The sequence below is a fragment of the Scomber scombrus genome, chromosome 6 (assembly GCF_963691925.1).
Source record: "Scomber scombrus chromosome 6, fScoSco1.1, whole genome shotgun sequence".
Taxonomy (NCBI): Eukaryota; Metazoa; Chordata; class Actinopteri; order Scombriformes; family Scombridae; genus Scomber; species Scomber scombrus.
The window spans coordinates 20,513,185-20,529,834 of record NC_084975.1 but is presented as its reverse complement, the minus strand read 5'-3'; the positions used below and the strand labels follow the sequence as shown (position 1 = coordinate 20,529,834).

The 16,650-nt window shown below is 39.0% G+C and overlaps 1 protein-coding gene across 1 annotated transcript in view; it reads left to right on the top strand.

Annotated features, from left to right (window-relative positions):
- srpk2 (SRSF protein kinase 2) overlaps nt 1-16,048 on the top strand; it is a 67,260-nt gene extending 51,212 nt beyond the window's left edge. The window contains exons 7-16 of the mRNA XM_062420639.1: nt 13-178; nt 1,777-1,802; nt 2,435-2,756; nt 6,397-7,320; nt 7,994-8,094; nt 8,984-9,091; nt 9,211-9,280; nt 11,744-11,836; nt 12,181-12,273; nt 15,402-16,048. Of these exons, the coding sequence (XP_062276623.1) occupies nt 13-178; nt 1,777-1,802; nt 2,435-2,756; nt 6,397-7,320; nt 7,994-8,094; nt 8,984-9,091; nt 9,211-9,280; nt 11,744-11,836; nt 12,181-12,273; nt 15,402-15,586 (2,088 nt within the window). The 3' untranslated portion in view covers nt 15,587-16,048. The remainder of the gene's footprint in view (nt 1-12; nt 179-1,776; nt 1,803-2,434; nt 2,757-6,396; nt 7,321-7,993; nt 8,095-8,983; nt 9,092-9,210; nt 9,281-11,743; nt 11,837-12,180; nt 12,274-15,401) is intronic.
- Nucleotides 16,049-16,650: the final 602 nt, after the last annotated feature.

The window sequence follows — 16,650 nt, the reverse complement described above, 5'->3', positions numbered from 1 at the left end:
ATGTGTTTGTAGGTCCTGCAGGGTCTGGACTACCTCCACACTAAATGTAAAATCATCCACACGGACATCAAGCCAGAGAACATCCTGATGTGTGTAGATGATGCGTTTGTTAGGCGCATGGCCATGGAGGCAACTGAATGGCAGAAAGCTGGAGCGCCCCCACCGTCTGGATCAGCAGGTAGGGGCTCACACTTGAGGGTTTGGGAAATGCAGAGAGTAACTTCAGAAGATTGGCAGTACTCTAACATCTGTACGGTGAATATGAAGCAACAGAGAGCAGGTTAGCTTAGCGTAGCAGGAGAGGTATCAATCTTCTCATCTAACTCTTGGTGAATAAACAAAAGCATATTTTTCAAAATGCTGAACTATGTCTTTAGGTTGCATTTTTCTCATAGGGGTTTTTCCCAAACTTTGCAACCACCTTATCACCTATGTTAACTTTTATTTTACTGTCACATAATTAAAAGTGAAAGAAAAACATCTGCAAATGTAATTTTTTTGTAGTAACTTTCTCCCCAAGAATCCAGCATGCAGTCTTTTGGTTTTGTGTGTTATTTATGCAAGCTGTGTGGTTCTTTCATGTAAATTCTGATTATATATGTGAAAGATAACGTCTTGATCTATGTAGTAGGATACATCTCATGCCTTCATCTGAAATATATAATTATTTACAATAAATGCAACAATTCATGAATCATAAACAATACAATAATCATCTTTTTTTGTCAAAATTATCATTTATTAAGGAGGAAAAAAGACTCACAGAGAAGCCTGTTGTGCCTCCTGGCTTGCTTTCCTTGCTTTGTCCGAGTTCTTCCACCGACAAAAATAAAGTTTTTCAAAAACAGCCTTGATGAACTCAACATGAACTCTGTCCTCTTGGTGAACCCACCGTGAGCTGTCAATTGCTTGCATCAGCCAATGAAGTCTCTTTGAGCCTTAGGGTAACCAATTATACTGCTTACATTTCTCCACAATTTAAGGCGGGCACAAGACCATCAAGTGGCAAAACAGAAGACTGTGGTGGTGACAGAGGCTGTCTGTGATTTGAAAAGATGAAATGCAACATTTTACTGTCATTAACATAATTGCAGAAATGTAGTTTATACTATTTTTTTCACTATCTTAGCTTGATTCAGTTGAGAAGAAAATATAACACATTGATATTTCAGAAAGCACTGAAGCTTGTCAAGCTTGTCATATACTGTTATATATAATGTTTTAACAAACTTATTTAGGAACATTTTTGGTGTTTAGAAAAGTAGGTGGCCTGAAAATCTATCAGTCAATCCTGTAATTAGTATTTTTATGTAGCAGTATGTCTATTGAGCGTGACTATATATGGAAAATATGGAAAAACTGAGCAGAATTAGTTTGCAAATATGTTTGGAAATGGAAAAGACTGTTCACTTACATTTCACCTTAACCCAAAACTGTAATTTTATGTTTTGAAAATCAAAATGCTTTGATTTATTATCTATATACTGAATATTTCTGAATTGTATCAGATGATTCAGTTGTGAATAAACCATTATTAGTATGGCTCTAGGACAAGAGTGTAAGGGTGTGAGTGTGAAATATCTTTGTCTTCATGTTTGGAATTTTCCCATTTCAATTACAAATTCTTATTACGTATGAAGACTTTAAAAAGAGTATATTAAGTACATAATCAAATTATCTCTTTTCCAGGTGAGCAGAACACTGAGCATAGAGTAAACTCGGTTACATATATCAAGTTTAAAGCATCTGATTGTTGTTTTCCTTTCTGTCTGTCAGTTAGCACAGCCCCCCAGCTCAAACCGGTGAGTACAACAGATGTGAGTATAAAATAAAAGGAGTGCACACACACACAAACATACACACACACACACACACACACACACACACACACACACACAACACACACACACACACACACACACACACACACACACACACACACACACACACACACACACACACACACACACACACACACACAGAAACATACACTGAAAGTGACAATACAGCATTTCACACTATTTGGTGTGATTTTCACAATAGCTAGAAACACAGGAAGGAGCTAAATGCAGCAAATTATTTATATTCAATGCTCAAAATATGTTACTCTCAGTAAACTGCTTTAATCAGTTTTCCTACCCGTGTTCCCACAACTCTACATTGGATGAATGCTCAGTTTGTTTAATGATCAATTAATAGAGTTGCCGCAATTTCAAGAATACTGTATTACTTGCAGGGAAATGAATTTGTTTCTTTGAATCAGAGAAACTAAATGAAAATGAAATATTACATAGGATAGGTTATTTATGAAATTAATATTTATTATAAGCATGGACATAAACATACCATTCAAAAAAGCATCAAAATGTTTTATTCCTGTAATATCATGCTTGTGATTTGCCTCCTATGACACTCACTCCTCCTCTCCTTTCAGGTGGGGAAGATCTCCAAGAATAAGAAAAAGAAGCTGAAGAAGAAACAGAAGCGGCAGGCCGAGCTGCTGGAGAGGCGGATGCTGGAAATCGAGGCTCTGGAGCGAGAAGCTGAGAAGAAGGAGGAGAGAGCCAAAGAAGGGGGAGAGAAAGGGGCAAATGAACACAACCTGCCTTCACCACTGCAGCCACCACCACCGCCACCAGGCCCCATCATGGCCTTGGGAGAGAGCGATGAGGATGATGAGGATGAGGAGGACGGGGAAGATGAGGAGGAAGAGGGAGGAGAGAGGGAGAGGCCCATCCGGTTGACCAATCATACATGTGAGTCATGTGATCCTCACAGTGCACTGGTTAGACTGATATCACTGTATTATTTAAATTTAGACACCTCCTATATACATTAAGGACAGGCAATTCATTTTCTTCTAAATATATATTTTTATGAATAATTAATACTACTTTGGTTGTCTGTAAGAATCCCTCAACACACCCTTTCATCTAGCACTTCCAGCAGGTCAAACTTTTCATTTAGTTAGTGAAACATGCACATTTCTTTTATGGATTGGCAAAACATTTTGTACAGACATTCAGAGTTTACCCGATGATGAAGCCCATTGACTTTGGCAATCCTCTGACCACCATGAAGTTGATATTTGGTTTAAGTAAAATGCCTTGTCACTTCAGTTTTTGCCATGAAATTTGCTATAGATATTCATGTTTCACCCAGGAGGAATTGTTATCACTATGGTGAGTCCTTTACTTTTCATCATTAGATCAACATTTAAGTTTGTCCAATAGTTTGGTTTATGACCAAATACCTGCAAAATTACTAACACATCAGCCACAGCTGTATGTTGTGTTTAATGCGAATTAGCAAATTTAGCACAACACTCTAAATTAAGATGGTGAACCTGGTAAACAAAAGCATATTAGAAATAGTGTTACTACACACATTCTTCCAGATAATTCCTGGTATATTTAATACCTTTGTGCAATGTTTGGCTGTGCAAAATGCATTTGAATGATGACCCACCAACAGACTTTTTACTTTTAGGGTTGTAGATTCTAATGCTATGTTTTCATCAGTACACGTTTTACTATTATCATGCTACATTAACTTTGTCCTTTGGACTAAATCTTGGTTCAAAAGGTTCCTCCAAAAATACAGTTCTGTTTTTGTAATGTTAGCTTGTTTTCAGTTAATTATCTGTTACTGACATTTGTAGTCGGTGTGCCATGTTGCCTTAATAGCCTGGTTTCATACCTCTGGATCACTCCCTCCATCTCCAGTTCACTTCAGCAGAGTAGAGCTGAATTGCCATTTTGTTTCACTGTTAAGACTAAATAGCCTTTTCAATCTGACTTTCATGCTGCTTGGAACGCTTTAACCCTCATGCCTCCTTAAGGACATTTCTAGCTTTTCAGTTTTTATTTTCTTGATCATTTGGGCTGTGTTCATGCTTATAGCATCAAACTCTCCAGGGACATTCTTTTTAATATATATATTTTTTATTTTAACCCTTCACTTATAACAGGTCTATAATACAGCGTGTAGATAAAATTGTTCCTCTGAGATCCGTAGGGACAACATTGTCCCATTATAACTACATTTTTTGACCCTCCAGCCAAAAAATGACTCTTTCATATATTCCTTTGTTATGGACTGTCATTTTAGAGCCAGGGCTTCAAAATTTTAGTTTTTTTTGTTAACATTATTTTACTGTATTTTACCTATGGGAGAATACAATGCAGTGTTCCCGAGTCCTGTCCGTCCTTATTATGAAACACAGCAGATCAGTGAAAAATGTGGTTGCATCCAAAATGACCTGTTGCTATGGGTGTCAGAGTGTGGTGTGTATGTGTGTATTGAAAAATGAATGTGTGTGTGTTTGTGTACGCAAATTGTGTATGTGCAGATACAAATAGAGAATTTATATGGTCTTACAGGTCTGCATTATAGCATTACTGTATGTCTACATCTCACTTTCACTCATGCATCCACTCACACACATGCACCCACATGCACACACATGCACCCACATGCACGTGCATGCACAGGTCGTCAAACTCAATAGAATATAAAATATAACACTTCAGATGTGCTGTACATTTATTTTATACATTTTTGAGCTTTGAAGGTGTGTGTGTGTGTGTGTGTGTGTGTGTGTGTGTGTGTGTGTGTGTGTGTGTGTGTATGTATGTGTATGTGTATGTGTGTGTGTGTGTGTGTGTGTGTGTGTGTGTGTGTATGTGTATGTGTATGTGTGTGTGTGTGTGTGTGTGTGTGTGTGTGTGAGAGAGAGAGAGACAAAGACAGTGAGAAATTTAGACAAAATGCTATAAATGGAGATCTGCAAGTCAATGTAAAGTCTCCATTTCTATCTGCACATACACACATTTATGTACACACACTTTTTTTTGTTCAATACACACATAAATTACACACTCTGACCTACACATCCAGGTCATTTTGGATGCAACCACATTTTTCATTGGTCTGCTGTGCTTCATAATACAGGACGGGCAGGACTGGGAATTCTCCCATAGATAAAATACAATTAAATCATGTTATATGGTGAAAAACAAAAAAAAAAAAGTAATTTTTTGGCTGGAGGGTCAACAAATTTAGTTTTCAATGGGGACATTTTGGTCCTTAAGGATCTCAGAGGGAGTTTTTTTTAAAAATGTTATCTGACACTGCACAAAAAAATAATAATGCATCAGATAGATAGATAGATAGATAGATAGATAGATAGATAGATATATAGATAGATAGATAGATAGATAGATAGATAGATAGATAGATAGATAGATAGATAGATAGATAGATAGATAGATAGATAGATAGATAGATAGATAGATAGATATACTTTATTGATCCCAAGCTGGGAAATTACAGAATCAATGTTGTTGATTAACAAAATAATTAACTTTGCATTAAGTATATAGAAAATAATTTTTTGTGTTTTTCTCATTTAAAAAAAGCTGGCGTTATACGCAAACAAACTGGTATTTAAAGGGTTAAAATCCTGAAAATGAATGAATATTTGATATTTATTATCAGGACTGATGTTGGTTTAAAAAAAAAAAAATTATTGAAAGAAAGAAAATAATATTAATTTATAATATTTTTTACGTGGACATTTTTGTCCCTAATGAACTCAAAGGAACATTTTTAAAAGGAGGCATAAGGGTTAAACATTATAAAATGTTGTCCTTTTTAAGCTTAAGGTTAGAATTGTTGGTAAGAAAGGGCATATTAGTTGAATCCCATTTTTGACTCGTGTCCTCATAGAAAAATTTGAACTAATTCTACTCTTTCATTCATTAATAATTACCAGTTTGTTATTTTTAATTTATTTAACATATAACGTGTCAATAGTCATTTATAATACATCTGTGAGGTGTACAATCTGTTATATGCTTACAGTTTATTTTAAGATAACCTTTGCTTAACTGAATGGCTGAATGACGTATCCTCATAGCATGGTGGTTGCAGCCTTTAAATCAAAGTGAAATGATTAGTGAAGGAAACATGAGCAACATATTTAGGTAAGCCTTTACATTTTACTGTATCCAGGTTCTAAGCAACTAGAATAGCGATTCATCTCTGCTTTGACAGATCTGCAGCAGGAGTGATTGTGTGAATGCAGGTATGTGCAGAGCGCAGCCTCCCTGTGAATGAATAGGAGGTGGATTGGCTCCGACCACTTCACCCACACTGGTCCTACTGTGTAAGGGAGGCTAGGCTGATTCACAAGGAAAAAAAACACCATCTTGCTCTGTCTCCCTCCTCCACCCTCTGTCTCTCCGCCTTCTGTCTCTTTCATTCTCGTATTCCCACTTTTGCCATTTTTTTAATGCCGTTTTCTACTCTGCCTACACTGTCTTTGATCATGCTTGTATCTTCTTCCCACCCACTCCTTCTCTGAACTGTTTCCCTCCAATTTCTCCATATTAGGCGCAGCGCATCCCGAGGAGCAGAGTGAGGCACTTCACACTGATGATGACCCTGATGACGAGGTGGAGGATGAGGATGAGGATGAGGAGCTCACGCCCATCGCTGAAAATAATGACCCCATTTTCCCCACAACTGAGGAAGGTAATGGAGATCCAACGCAGCCAGAGGTCGTGGAAGGAGAGGGGGAGGAGGGATTGAAAGATGCAGAGGATGACAATGAGGAAGAGGAGACTGAGACAGAGACGGAGGAGAAATTAGAGGAGGAGGAGGAGGAGGAGGAAGAAGAGGAGGAGGATAAAGAGATTGAAAAGGGGGAAAATGAGACAGAGGAGCCAAAGAGTGAGAGCAAAACACAGGAGGAGGCAGTGGTGGAGGAAGATGAGTCGAAGGAGCAAGAGGGGGAGGACGAGGAAGAAGATGAGGAGGAAGATGAGGGTGAGGATGAGGATGATGAAGAGGAAGACGAGGACCAGGACACGACGACTGAACTCCTCACGGAGACCAACTCCCCTGTGAAATCCCACATCATCAAAACCAATTTGGTCAAAACCAACGGCCACGTTTTGTTGGGATCTGAGGGACTGAAACCCAATCCTGGCATGCCTCCACACCCCTCACCCACCCCTGAGCCTCTCCTCTGCCCCCTGGTGGAGTCTGAGCTCAGCTACACGGACAGGGACAACTCTCTCAGCTCTGGTTATGAGATGTATAATGGCGAGGTGAATGAGCGGGGGCTGACCAACGGCTCAAACGAGCGCCATCGGGCCATGCTGCCTATCTTCCCTGATTTGCCCCTGGATCCTGAGCCAGGAAACCCCATACCGGTCGGGACAGCAGACATTGGAGCAGGACCGTCACCCAACAACCCCACAGCTGACCGAAGTCGCACTGTCTCATCCTCAAGCACGGGAGATACACCCAAAGGTACAATAAGCTCAAAATACAGAATAGTGCTTGTCGCTTATTTTTATCTTTATGTTAACTGTTTCATAAAAGAGAATTTTATTTTAATAAGTAAAGAAAAGGATAAAAGAACAACAACAATTAGTGCTAATTTGGATCTTTGGTGAGATAACGGATCAGCAGAACATGAATAACCATCTCTGTGTTTTGATTTTCTATTTTATACATTATAGCTGTCTGATACAGCAATTCAGCTGCTTATTATTCCATTTTAATGTCCAAATATCTCCTCTGGGTAATATTACTGACTCACCAACACCATTATTCATCAATCAACATTATCTAACTTGGACTCTAACATCCTCTTCCAAGGTCACCTCTTGCATCACATCCTTGATGCTTAGGAAGGATTTTACATATCTACTTCAAGTATATTTTCCACTTTAGTGAAACTCTAAATGGGGCACTATGTTTGTGATAGGTGCTCATGTGATCCAATGAATTATATGTTGTTATCTAACGTGCATATAGAGCCCACCACAAAGTTTATCATATTTGGATTCCTTGTTGAAAAAGCTGAGGAGTTCCTGCTCTAGAATACAGTGCATGCCTATCATCACATTAGAGTGTGTAAACTCTGTGTATCTCTACTTAATGTATTAAACCGGTGTTTCACCATTCTGTCCCCTCCCAGTCCGGGCCAGAGCTGCAGACCTCCTGATCAACCCACTAGACCCGCGCAACTCTGACTCTATTCGAGTCAAAATCGCTGATCTTGGAAATGCCTGCTGGGTGGTAAGACACAGTATCATTAATTGATGTCATTTATTATGTGTGTTTCTATGTGAACATGTGAACGGTTGCAGGATGTGACAGGTAATGAATGCTTAAATCAAAACATACTATATTTTTTAAATACACAGGGATTGTGATTTAACAAGTGATAAAACGTTGATAATCATACTCCAGAAAATGTATTTTGAGTTAGTATGGGAATGTTTTGTGTAAGTTGCATGAATGTGTGAAGCCTAGTTTGTCTATTTGAACATTTTTAAATATCTGAAATACAGATTATGGTCATTAACTAAAACATAGCATTTTTGCAGTACTGTTTAGACTTATTTTGTTTTGATCATACATTGAAATACAATTTCATAGTTCATCATGTCAGTTTTCCTTTATTCAGTTTCCTGCTGCCTTAATGTACTTCCAGCTTTAAATACATAAAACTTCAGGACACTGAATGACACAAAAAATTACAATATTTACATTATTAATTATTAATATTTACAGTGCATACAATTATTTATTTCCTGAACACAGAGTGATATTTCAGACCCATGTATAAAATTCGGTTTCTATGGGTTCAGATACTTTAAGGGGGGGTTAAGGATGATCAAGAGGAGAAGAAGATAGGGAAAAGCCCCCTAGCATAACTAGTGCATCCCAGTACAGTATTTTGTATTTGCACTACAACAACTCGAACATATTTTTTCTTGTCTGGGCTTCAAACAGCTTGCACAAGGTTACATTTGAAAAGAACTGGAGATAAATGGAATTTAATTTGCCACTTTGGGTGGTCATGGCGTAATGTAAGAAAAAAAACATTGGACAGGGAATGCAGTAGATTGATGATTGCCAGGTTATATGTAGAGTATATTAACAGATCTCCTCTCTTTCACAGCACAAGCACTTTACAGAGGACATCCAGACAAGACAGTATCGTTCCATTGAAGTCTTGATTGGAGCTGGTTACAGCACTCCTGCTGACATCTGGAGTACTGCCTGCATGGTAAGGAGAAGACATACATATATACAGTACATTACATACATACACACTTATTTTTAAATTATACATACTTACAGTGCACACTTACCATATACTCAAATACTCTAATGTTCCTCTTGTAGGCGTTTGAGCTGGCCACTGGAGATTACCTGTTCGAGCCCCATTCTGGAGAGGACTACTCCCGTGATGAGGGTGAGTATTGCAATCGTACACACATAAAATCCCAATTATATAAATGTGGTTCTCATTTAAAAGTATTTCATAGGGGAGTCATAGCTAAATTCTGTATTTAATTTTGATGTATGTTCTGGATGTTTACTACACAATTTGTTGTGAGGGAAAGTGTTTCAAGTAAAGAAGCAAAGTGTCTTAAATTATTGATTAACTGTTAAAATTAACATTTTGAATAGATAATGTGTATGAAAATGTGTTTGTGAGCCAATTAGCCTTGATTGGCTGTACAGTTTTTCTCCATTGCTCAGATTAAGGATTAAGGATTGTTCATTTCCATTGCTACAAATGCAGTGATGGTGGGATCACAACTTCAAATGTTTCACATAATTTGCATCCTGCATCGTTTACCACCACTCATTGCAGGTGGGGCAGCATTCTCCTTTCAAACATTAATATTTGATTCTGTTGATTTTATGAAGAGTTTTGACAACACAACACATTTTTAAAGGGGGCATATTATATTATATTTTGTGATTTTATTTTTATACTGTAGAGGCTTAACTCAGGGGTTGCTTAAAGGCCCAGTATAAGATAAAAAAAGGAAATTTTAAACTGTAAATGATGCAAAGATATCCCAGCCCCAGAATATAAATATAGACCTGGAAATGGCCACGATACAGGTAAACTTTGCTGCTTTTTAATTGTCACTTAGTGTCAAAACCTGATCCTTTTGCATTTATTAATGTGTTTGAACAATGGAGAAACACTAATAAAAGACTGTACAAGATTGTATTTGAAATGGATAGAAATCCCCCAAATAAGCTTAGTTTAAACTAGCCATCCCTCTCCCCAAATCCCCCTATCCACTGTCAACTGTAAATCCTGTCCTTTAATTCTGCTGCTATGCCTCCACTCATCTCCACTCTGCTGTATACCTAGACCAGAACTTTTCAAATGTTATAGATACACACAGAGCTCACAAAACTCCTATTATTGTGGTAGACATCTAGACTTTTTCAGCAAAGTGTAAAATGAAGTGTAAGTGATAACTCTTAATACATTTCCCAGTTTAGGTTTGCATGTTTTTATTGTCTAAAAGCACCTAGTTACCACCGTAAGTCATGGATGCAGCCCCTCTGTCTCACTCAGTTTGAAGCAGGCTGTTTTTGTGTCTGCACAATGCCCCTCTCTTTTGATTGGCTGACATTTTTTCTGAGTGACACATGCTCAGGCCAATCAAAATTAACAGATTGTAGCCTATGGTAGTTGGGGAAAATGACATATTTGCTTTCTGACATCCACTGACTGTGCAGCATTTCCTCCACTGTCTGTGTCTCCTTTGGAGAAGAGATGAAAGAAACTAGTGCAGCCATAAATAACAGCAAAATGTGGTAGAGACTCTCACACTGAGCTGAAATGAAGCAAGCACATATAAATTAAGTAAATAACAAACTTTTTTTCAGGAGGGAGAGAGGATCCCCCGCCCCTCCAAGGCAATAGTAGGGGAAACGCTTAGCTTATAGTTGTGACATCACAACCTTACGGAAGTCCAAACAGCTCATTTGAAGGCACAGTTTCTGAATATAGGCTGTGTGCACTACTTCATGGAGTGTTTTGATACTCTGACAGTATTTAGCACCTAGACCTGCTTTATAGTCTAAAAAGAAATGGAAATCTCCCTTTTTTACAATGACCCTTTAAGCCTAAGAGCAACACTAGGCAGTTAGCTCATCCTGTGAGTATATGTGTATCTATTTTCTGGTCACATGTTACTGTATCCGGCCTCACAATCACCATATCTGCATGAAGACTCCAGTCAATAACTCAACTCATTCTCCCTACTCCGTGTCTTGCAAAATACAACACATTTCAAAACTCTGCACCCTCATCTTCACTTCAATCATTGATCTCTTCATCTCCACTGATCTTTGATCTCACCAGCTTGTTGTGTTGTTCTTCTTACAACATGTGACAGACAGTTAACCTCATTTTGCATGTTTTGCACAGGCAATAAGCTAGTCTCAGTTTTTTATTCTTCATAACATCCTGATTTACACAGAGATACCTTTGATCTCCCACTATTAAAGCCAAATTGAAAATCTAGCTTTTGGTTTCAGTTCATTCTCAATCTGAATGCATGTCACTTTTTTATTCTAAGGCTGAACATTTCATTTCATCACGTTTGCTGTGGAGGCACAGCTCACTAACAGAGATTTTTCTCCTGTACTGTCTGTGACTTTCTCTTTTTTCCTTCCTTTCCCCTCTTTTCTCTACCCGTCACCTCCCTTCCCTGTTTCTATTTTCCTACCCACAATCTACCCTCTTTAAAATGTCCTTATATTTTACTTTCACCTCTCTTTCAATGAATTTTCTCTTCCTTGTTTTTTTTCCTTCTGTGTCTGCATCTCTTTTCTTTTTGGGTATTCTTCCTCTTCTTTCCTACCCCCTCTCCTCCCTCCCACCTCCCTTTCTCCTCCTTAGACCACATAGCCCACATCATAGAGCTGCTGGGCTGTATTCCAAGGCACTTTGCGCTCTCTGGAAAATATTCCCGGGAGTTCTTCAACAGAAGAGGTAGCGCTGGGCAGAGAGCTGTTGGGACTGGGACACACAGGTGTCTAAGATAGACAAAAATGGACACTAACAGACAGTCGGGACACTATATAAATTTAAAGTTGTATGAAAATATAACTTGAAAACACTGAGAACTATTTAATATCACATGAAACACAGTTACAAAACTGTCTACTTCAAGGTGTTTCACTAGTTTTCTGTCTGTGAGTGTGTCCATGCAGTATCCCAAGGCAGTAGTGTGTGTCAGTCCCCTACAGCCAGTGTACGTGCGTGTTGATGTGTGTGTGCATGCTGTAATGCTGAATCGTGCCTGTTCCCTCTGTGATGTATGTGGTGGTGGGCAGACCACATCGCTCTGATCATGGAGCTCCTTGGGAAGGTCCCACGCAAAGTGGTCGCTGCCGGGAAGTACAGCCGAGAGTTTTTCTCCAAGAAAGGTAAACGACGCCGTGGTAGTGGCTGGGCTAGGTGTAGGCAAGGCCTTATCTAGAGGGATAGCTGTAGTATTAGAGGAACTTTACAGTAGTAATGACACCTGGATCTAGAAGTATTTGTTGTGTGGTAATATAGTAAGTCATATAGTATAGTAAGTCAGGTAAGTCGTCAACTACAGCAAATAAATAATAAATTGTAGGGCGATAATTCATTCTGTTTATTGACTTTCAAAACTTTGTCTTGAGTTAGTGGTAATATTGCATAAAATGTTAAAGTAAAGACACACAAGTAGATAAAAGCGCACTGACCTTAAAGTGAAACTTCACCGATTTTACACATCAAAGTCTTTTTACAGGTCTTGAAGAGTACTACCACATATGTGAAAAAAGTTGTATAAAGACAGTTGTGTGTCCAGAGGGAGCTGCACGAAGTCTGATAAATGGCCTCAAGAGAAGGTTGGGGTTGAAGACTACAAGTGTGAAAAAGAAACAAGTTGTGAGATGTGGAGTTAGAAAGAAGTGAGGTTACCAGTCCTATGTAGCCTGCTCCTCCTCTCTGCTTGGGGCTAGTGACTCTAGGCTACATTAGCTACGACTAGCATAACACACCCTAGTCTCCGACTGAACTGTCTGCAGTTGAGTTGCATTGTGGGTAATGTAGGCACCAGGTTTTAACCAGGAATAAGAAAAAAATTACAAAACAACATTTTCTTTGAGAACTGCCCATGCTAAATTGGTGGAGTTTTTTTTTAACTCAAGTAAACAAATGCAATGTTCACAAAAAGTATAAAACATACATCTTTAAGTCATTTAGATGACTGAACACAAGCAAATTGTGATGTTTTGTGTTCCACATTTCAGCATAAAATTCATTTGAAATCTTTTATATGTGATTTTAATATATCGCGCCATTGCGTGATATACCAGTATCAATATCTGAAAATTATACTTGCTATACTATTATAATACTGATTTCAACTGTATCGCCCATCCCTACTAAATTAACTTTCAAACACTTTGTTGTGATTGTTTAACTGGAATATGCAAAATGTTAACTTTACTTCACTACAGTCAGAGGCAGAGGAAATTATTTTTTCTAAAAGTCTTGACAAAGTCAGCAGAATCAATTGTAGGTAGTCAGATATTTTTTCCATATGTTTAGCAGCAATTAAATCTTGTGACTTGGCAGCAAAAAGGACCAATCAAGCAGCACTAGTACTAGAGTTCACTATAAACAACAAGCTAATCTACTCTGGCAGGAACAAAAGCAATATTACCATCAACAATTATAGCATAGTCATATTCCCAGCCTGTACACAGAGCAGTATGGCTTTACCTCACTGCTTCTAAGGTCTTAAATGTGTCATTCACCTGAATGATTCTGCTCATCTTTGAGCCTGGTAAGTGTATGGATCTGTGTTTGGTACAGTTGATAACCCTTGCACTCTCTCATTTATTCTCTTTTTTCTTTCTCTCAATCTCCTTCCCTTTCTGCTCATATATTCTTCATAATGTGTCATGAGACCTAAATATTCCGCCTTTGATGTTGTCTCTATCTGAGGTCTGAGGCTGCACTTGATGTCTCAATGTTCTCCCTTTTATCTCTTGGCGCTCTGTTAATCTGGTCTGACTTTCTCGCTCTGTCTCTCTGGGCTTCTTCTGTCTGCCATGCTGCCTTCAGTCATACAGTGCAATTGAGTGCTCTAGTTACTTTGTTTCCTTTATACACAAGGATTTTTATTGAACTTGGGGGAAAGTAGATATACTCATTTGAGACAGAAATTGGAAACATGCTGTATACTAAACTTTTATGATGAACTGAAGACAGCCAAATGTATAGCTGTTGTAAACTAAAGTAGTCACTATTAATGGGAAAAAAACAGATGTAATGTTTTTTTTTATTGCTGTTGTGAATCAATTTCTTGTATTTATTTATATTTCTTAATATAAGGAAAGTCCAAACAGATGGTTTCCTTTCTCTGCATCTTGTGCTCTCCAGTCAGTGCAGAGGAAGGAGAGGTTACCATGGTAGCCATGGTTTCAGCTGGACCTTCAGTCTTGATCACCCCCATCATTAATCATTCCCTCATACCTTTTTTTCTGTCAGTCTTGTACTGTACTTCCAGCCAATCATTTTCTTTCGTCTCTTAAATAATGAACACCTTCCTCTCCTAGTCTATTTTCATTACCTCTCCACTTCTCTGTCTCCTTCCCTCTGTGTCTTGCCCTTGTTTTCATGGTTTTCCACCAAAACACTGCAGGTTTTACGCTCCAGTCATTATGGCACTGATTTAGCACAACTTCGAACACAAAGGGGTGAACTAATAAGTGAAATCAGCTGCTGTAATGGTTGGATGGGATCTGCAGAATTATGGCCTGTCACTGAGTTTGATTAAAGAATCAATTCACCCAAAAAACAAATATTTTCTTACTCGCCATGCAAATACTTTTTGACATCTTGAATTTCTGCCTCCGCTGTAATACAATGGACTCCTTTCTACCATAACAGTGGATTATCCATGCTAAAAGAGACACTGTTTAAGGAAAAATATGTAAAAACGACACAAATATATCAGTATTTTTTTAGTTTGGACTCAGTAATTTCCTAAAACAGCAGGACATTGTAGACTTTAACAAATGCTACTAAAACATGAGCAAAATAGCATTTGTTGAGGACTATTTTCAGCCACAGATTGATATACATTTGGTGCACTGCTGAGTATTTTCGGCAAAAAGACGGTGCATGTGTTTCTATATGACACTGTAGTTCATGATTCAAAATAAACTACAGTGGCCGTGTTTGTGTAATCAAACAACACATCACCCAGTGCAACATAGTATGTTTTCAATATTTTCTGGACAACAATAGAGGTGTACTGCTCAGAGTAATAATCTCTGTATCAGGCTTTGGCTGCACAGGCAATACTTATTTGGATCAACTCATTGTTGGTTTTAGTCTTTTCAAAGAATTCAGTAAAAATAAGGAAAAGCTGAATATCACCAAGCTTATCCTTAAAGAGTATATGTTTTTTTTGGTAATTGGGGTGAACTGACTCTTTAAACCCCTGCTCGCTTTTCTCCCCTCATGCTCTTTTACTGTGGTTGACTGTGCTCCCTATCGCCTCCTGCAGGTGAGCTGCGGCACATCACTAAGCTGAAGCCATGGTCCCTGTTTGATGTGCTGGTGGAGAAATATGGCTGGTCGCATGAGGACGCTGGCCATTTCACTCACTTCCTTCTGCCCATGCTGGAGATGGTGCCTGAGAAGAGGGCCTCGGCCGGCGATTGCCTCAACCACCCTTGGCTCAACTCGTAGCCACAAACTCTGATCAGACGCCCTCCTCCCCTTGTCCCCAAACAGTTAGCCCAAACATCACCCCTGGTGGCAGCCTGTGGAACAACAGCGTGGAGTCAGAGTAGATAAGAAAGACTTCCTGCCCTATCTCACACATGCACCCTCACATGCTAATCTGAGTAGGCTTAACACCCACACAAGCCCCTCCATCTTTTCCAAAAAGGAATGTAAAGAAAGGCTTATGGAGATATGACATAGTTTCTGTGTCTTCCAAAACATCTCCCAAGAAGAATCTGATAATTTGAGGATGGATGCTGCTTGAACCATAAAAGGGAGAAGTCACAATCTGTCTCCAGTCTGAAAAGAGATGTGATTTTTCTTCTCTTCTGCCGTCAAGATGTCAGCCTGTCCCTTCCATCATCAATCTACCTATCTCCTCTTAAGTCTCACCTTTACATTATTTGGATCCAGTCATGAGCCACTGACAGCTGCTGGTCTTTTCATAGATGAAGAAGAAAAGACAACGAAAAGATGTTGCAGCTGACTGCCCAGAGCTCCATCTGCCATGACCTTTACTTCGCCAGGGCCTCTTAGACAGACAAGTGTGTGTATCATTATGTGTGAGAATGAGCGTATGTGCCTGTCAGGAGATCTACTCAAGATCTGTCTACATGGACCCTTCTCCTCCCTTTCCAGTCTAGTAGCTTCCCTCCCTCACCCTGCCGTGGAAGAAGCACCCACATTGGACTAAAGTTTACACCCTGATTTCTTCCAAAAATCCTTCTCATAAGCCCCCTTTTTACCTGTTTGGTTGCCCACCGCCACCTTCCTAAATAATTTGCGTGATCCTGCCCGGGTCTGCCACAGAGAACTGGAGGGCAGCCAGTCTTCCAGGGGGCACCACACAGACAGTTGCCACTCTGACAGAGACAGATAGAAAAAGTGCGGGATGAGCAAAAAAACAAAAATACAATCAATTTAAGATGGAGGACTGCTCGGTCTTTAAAGACTATTTTTAAAATGCATGGAGAGACTGATGGATCAGCATGAACGGATATAACAAAAGGACGATGGATGCATTATTT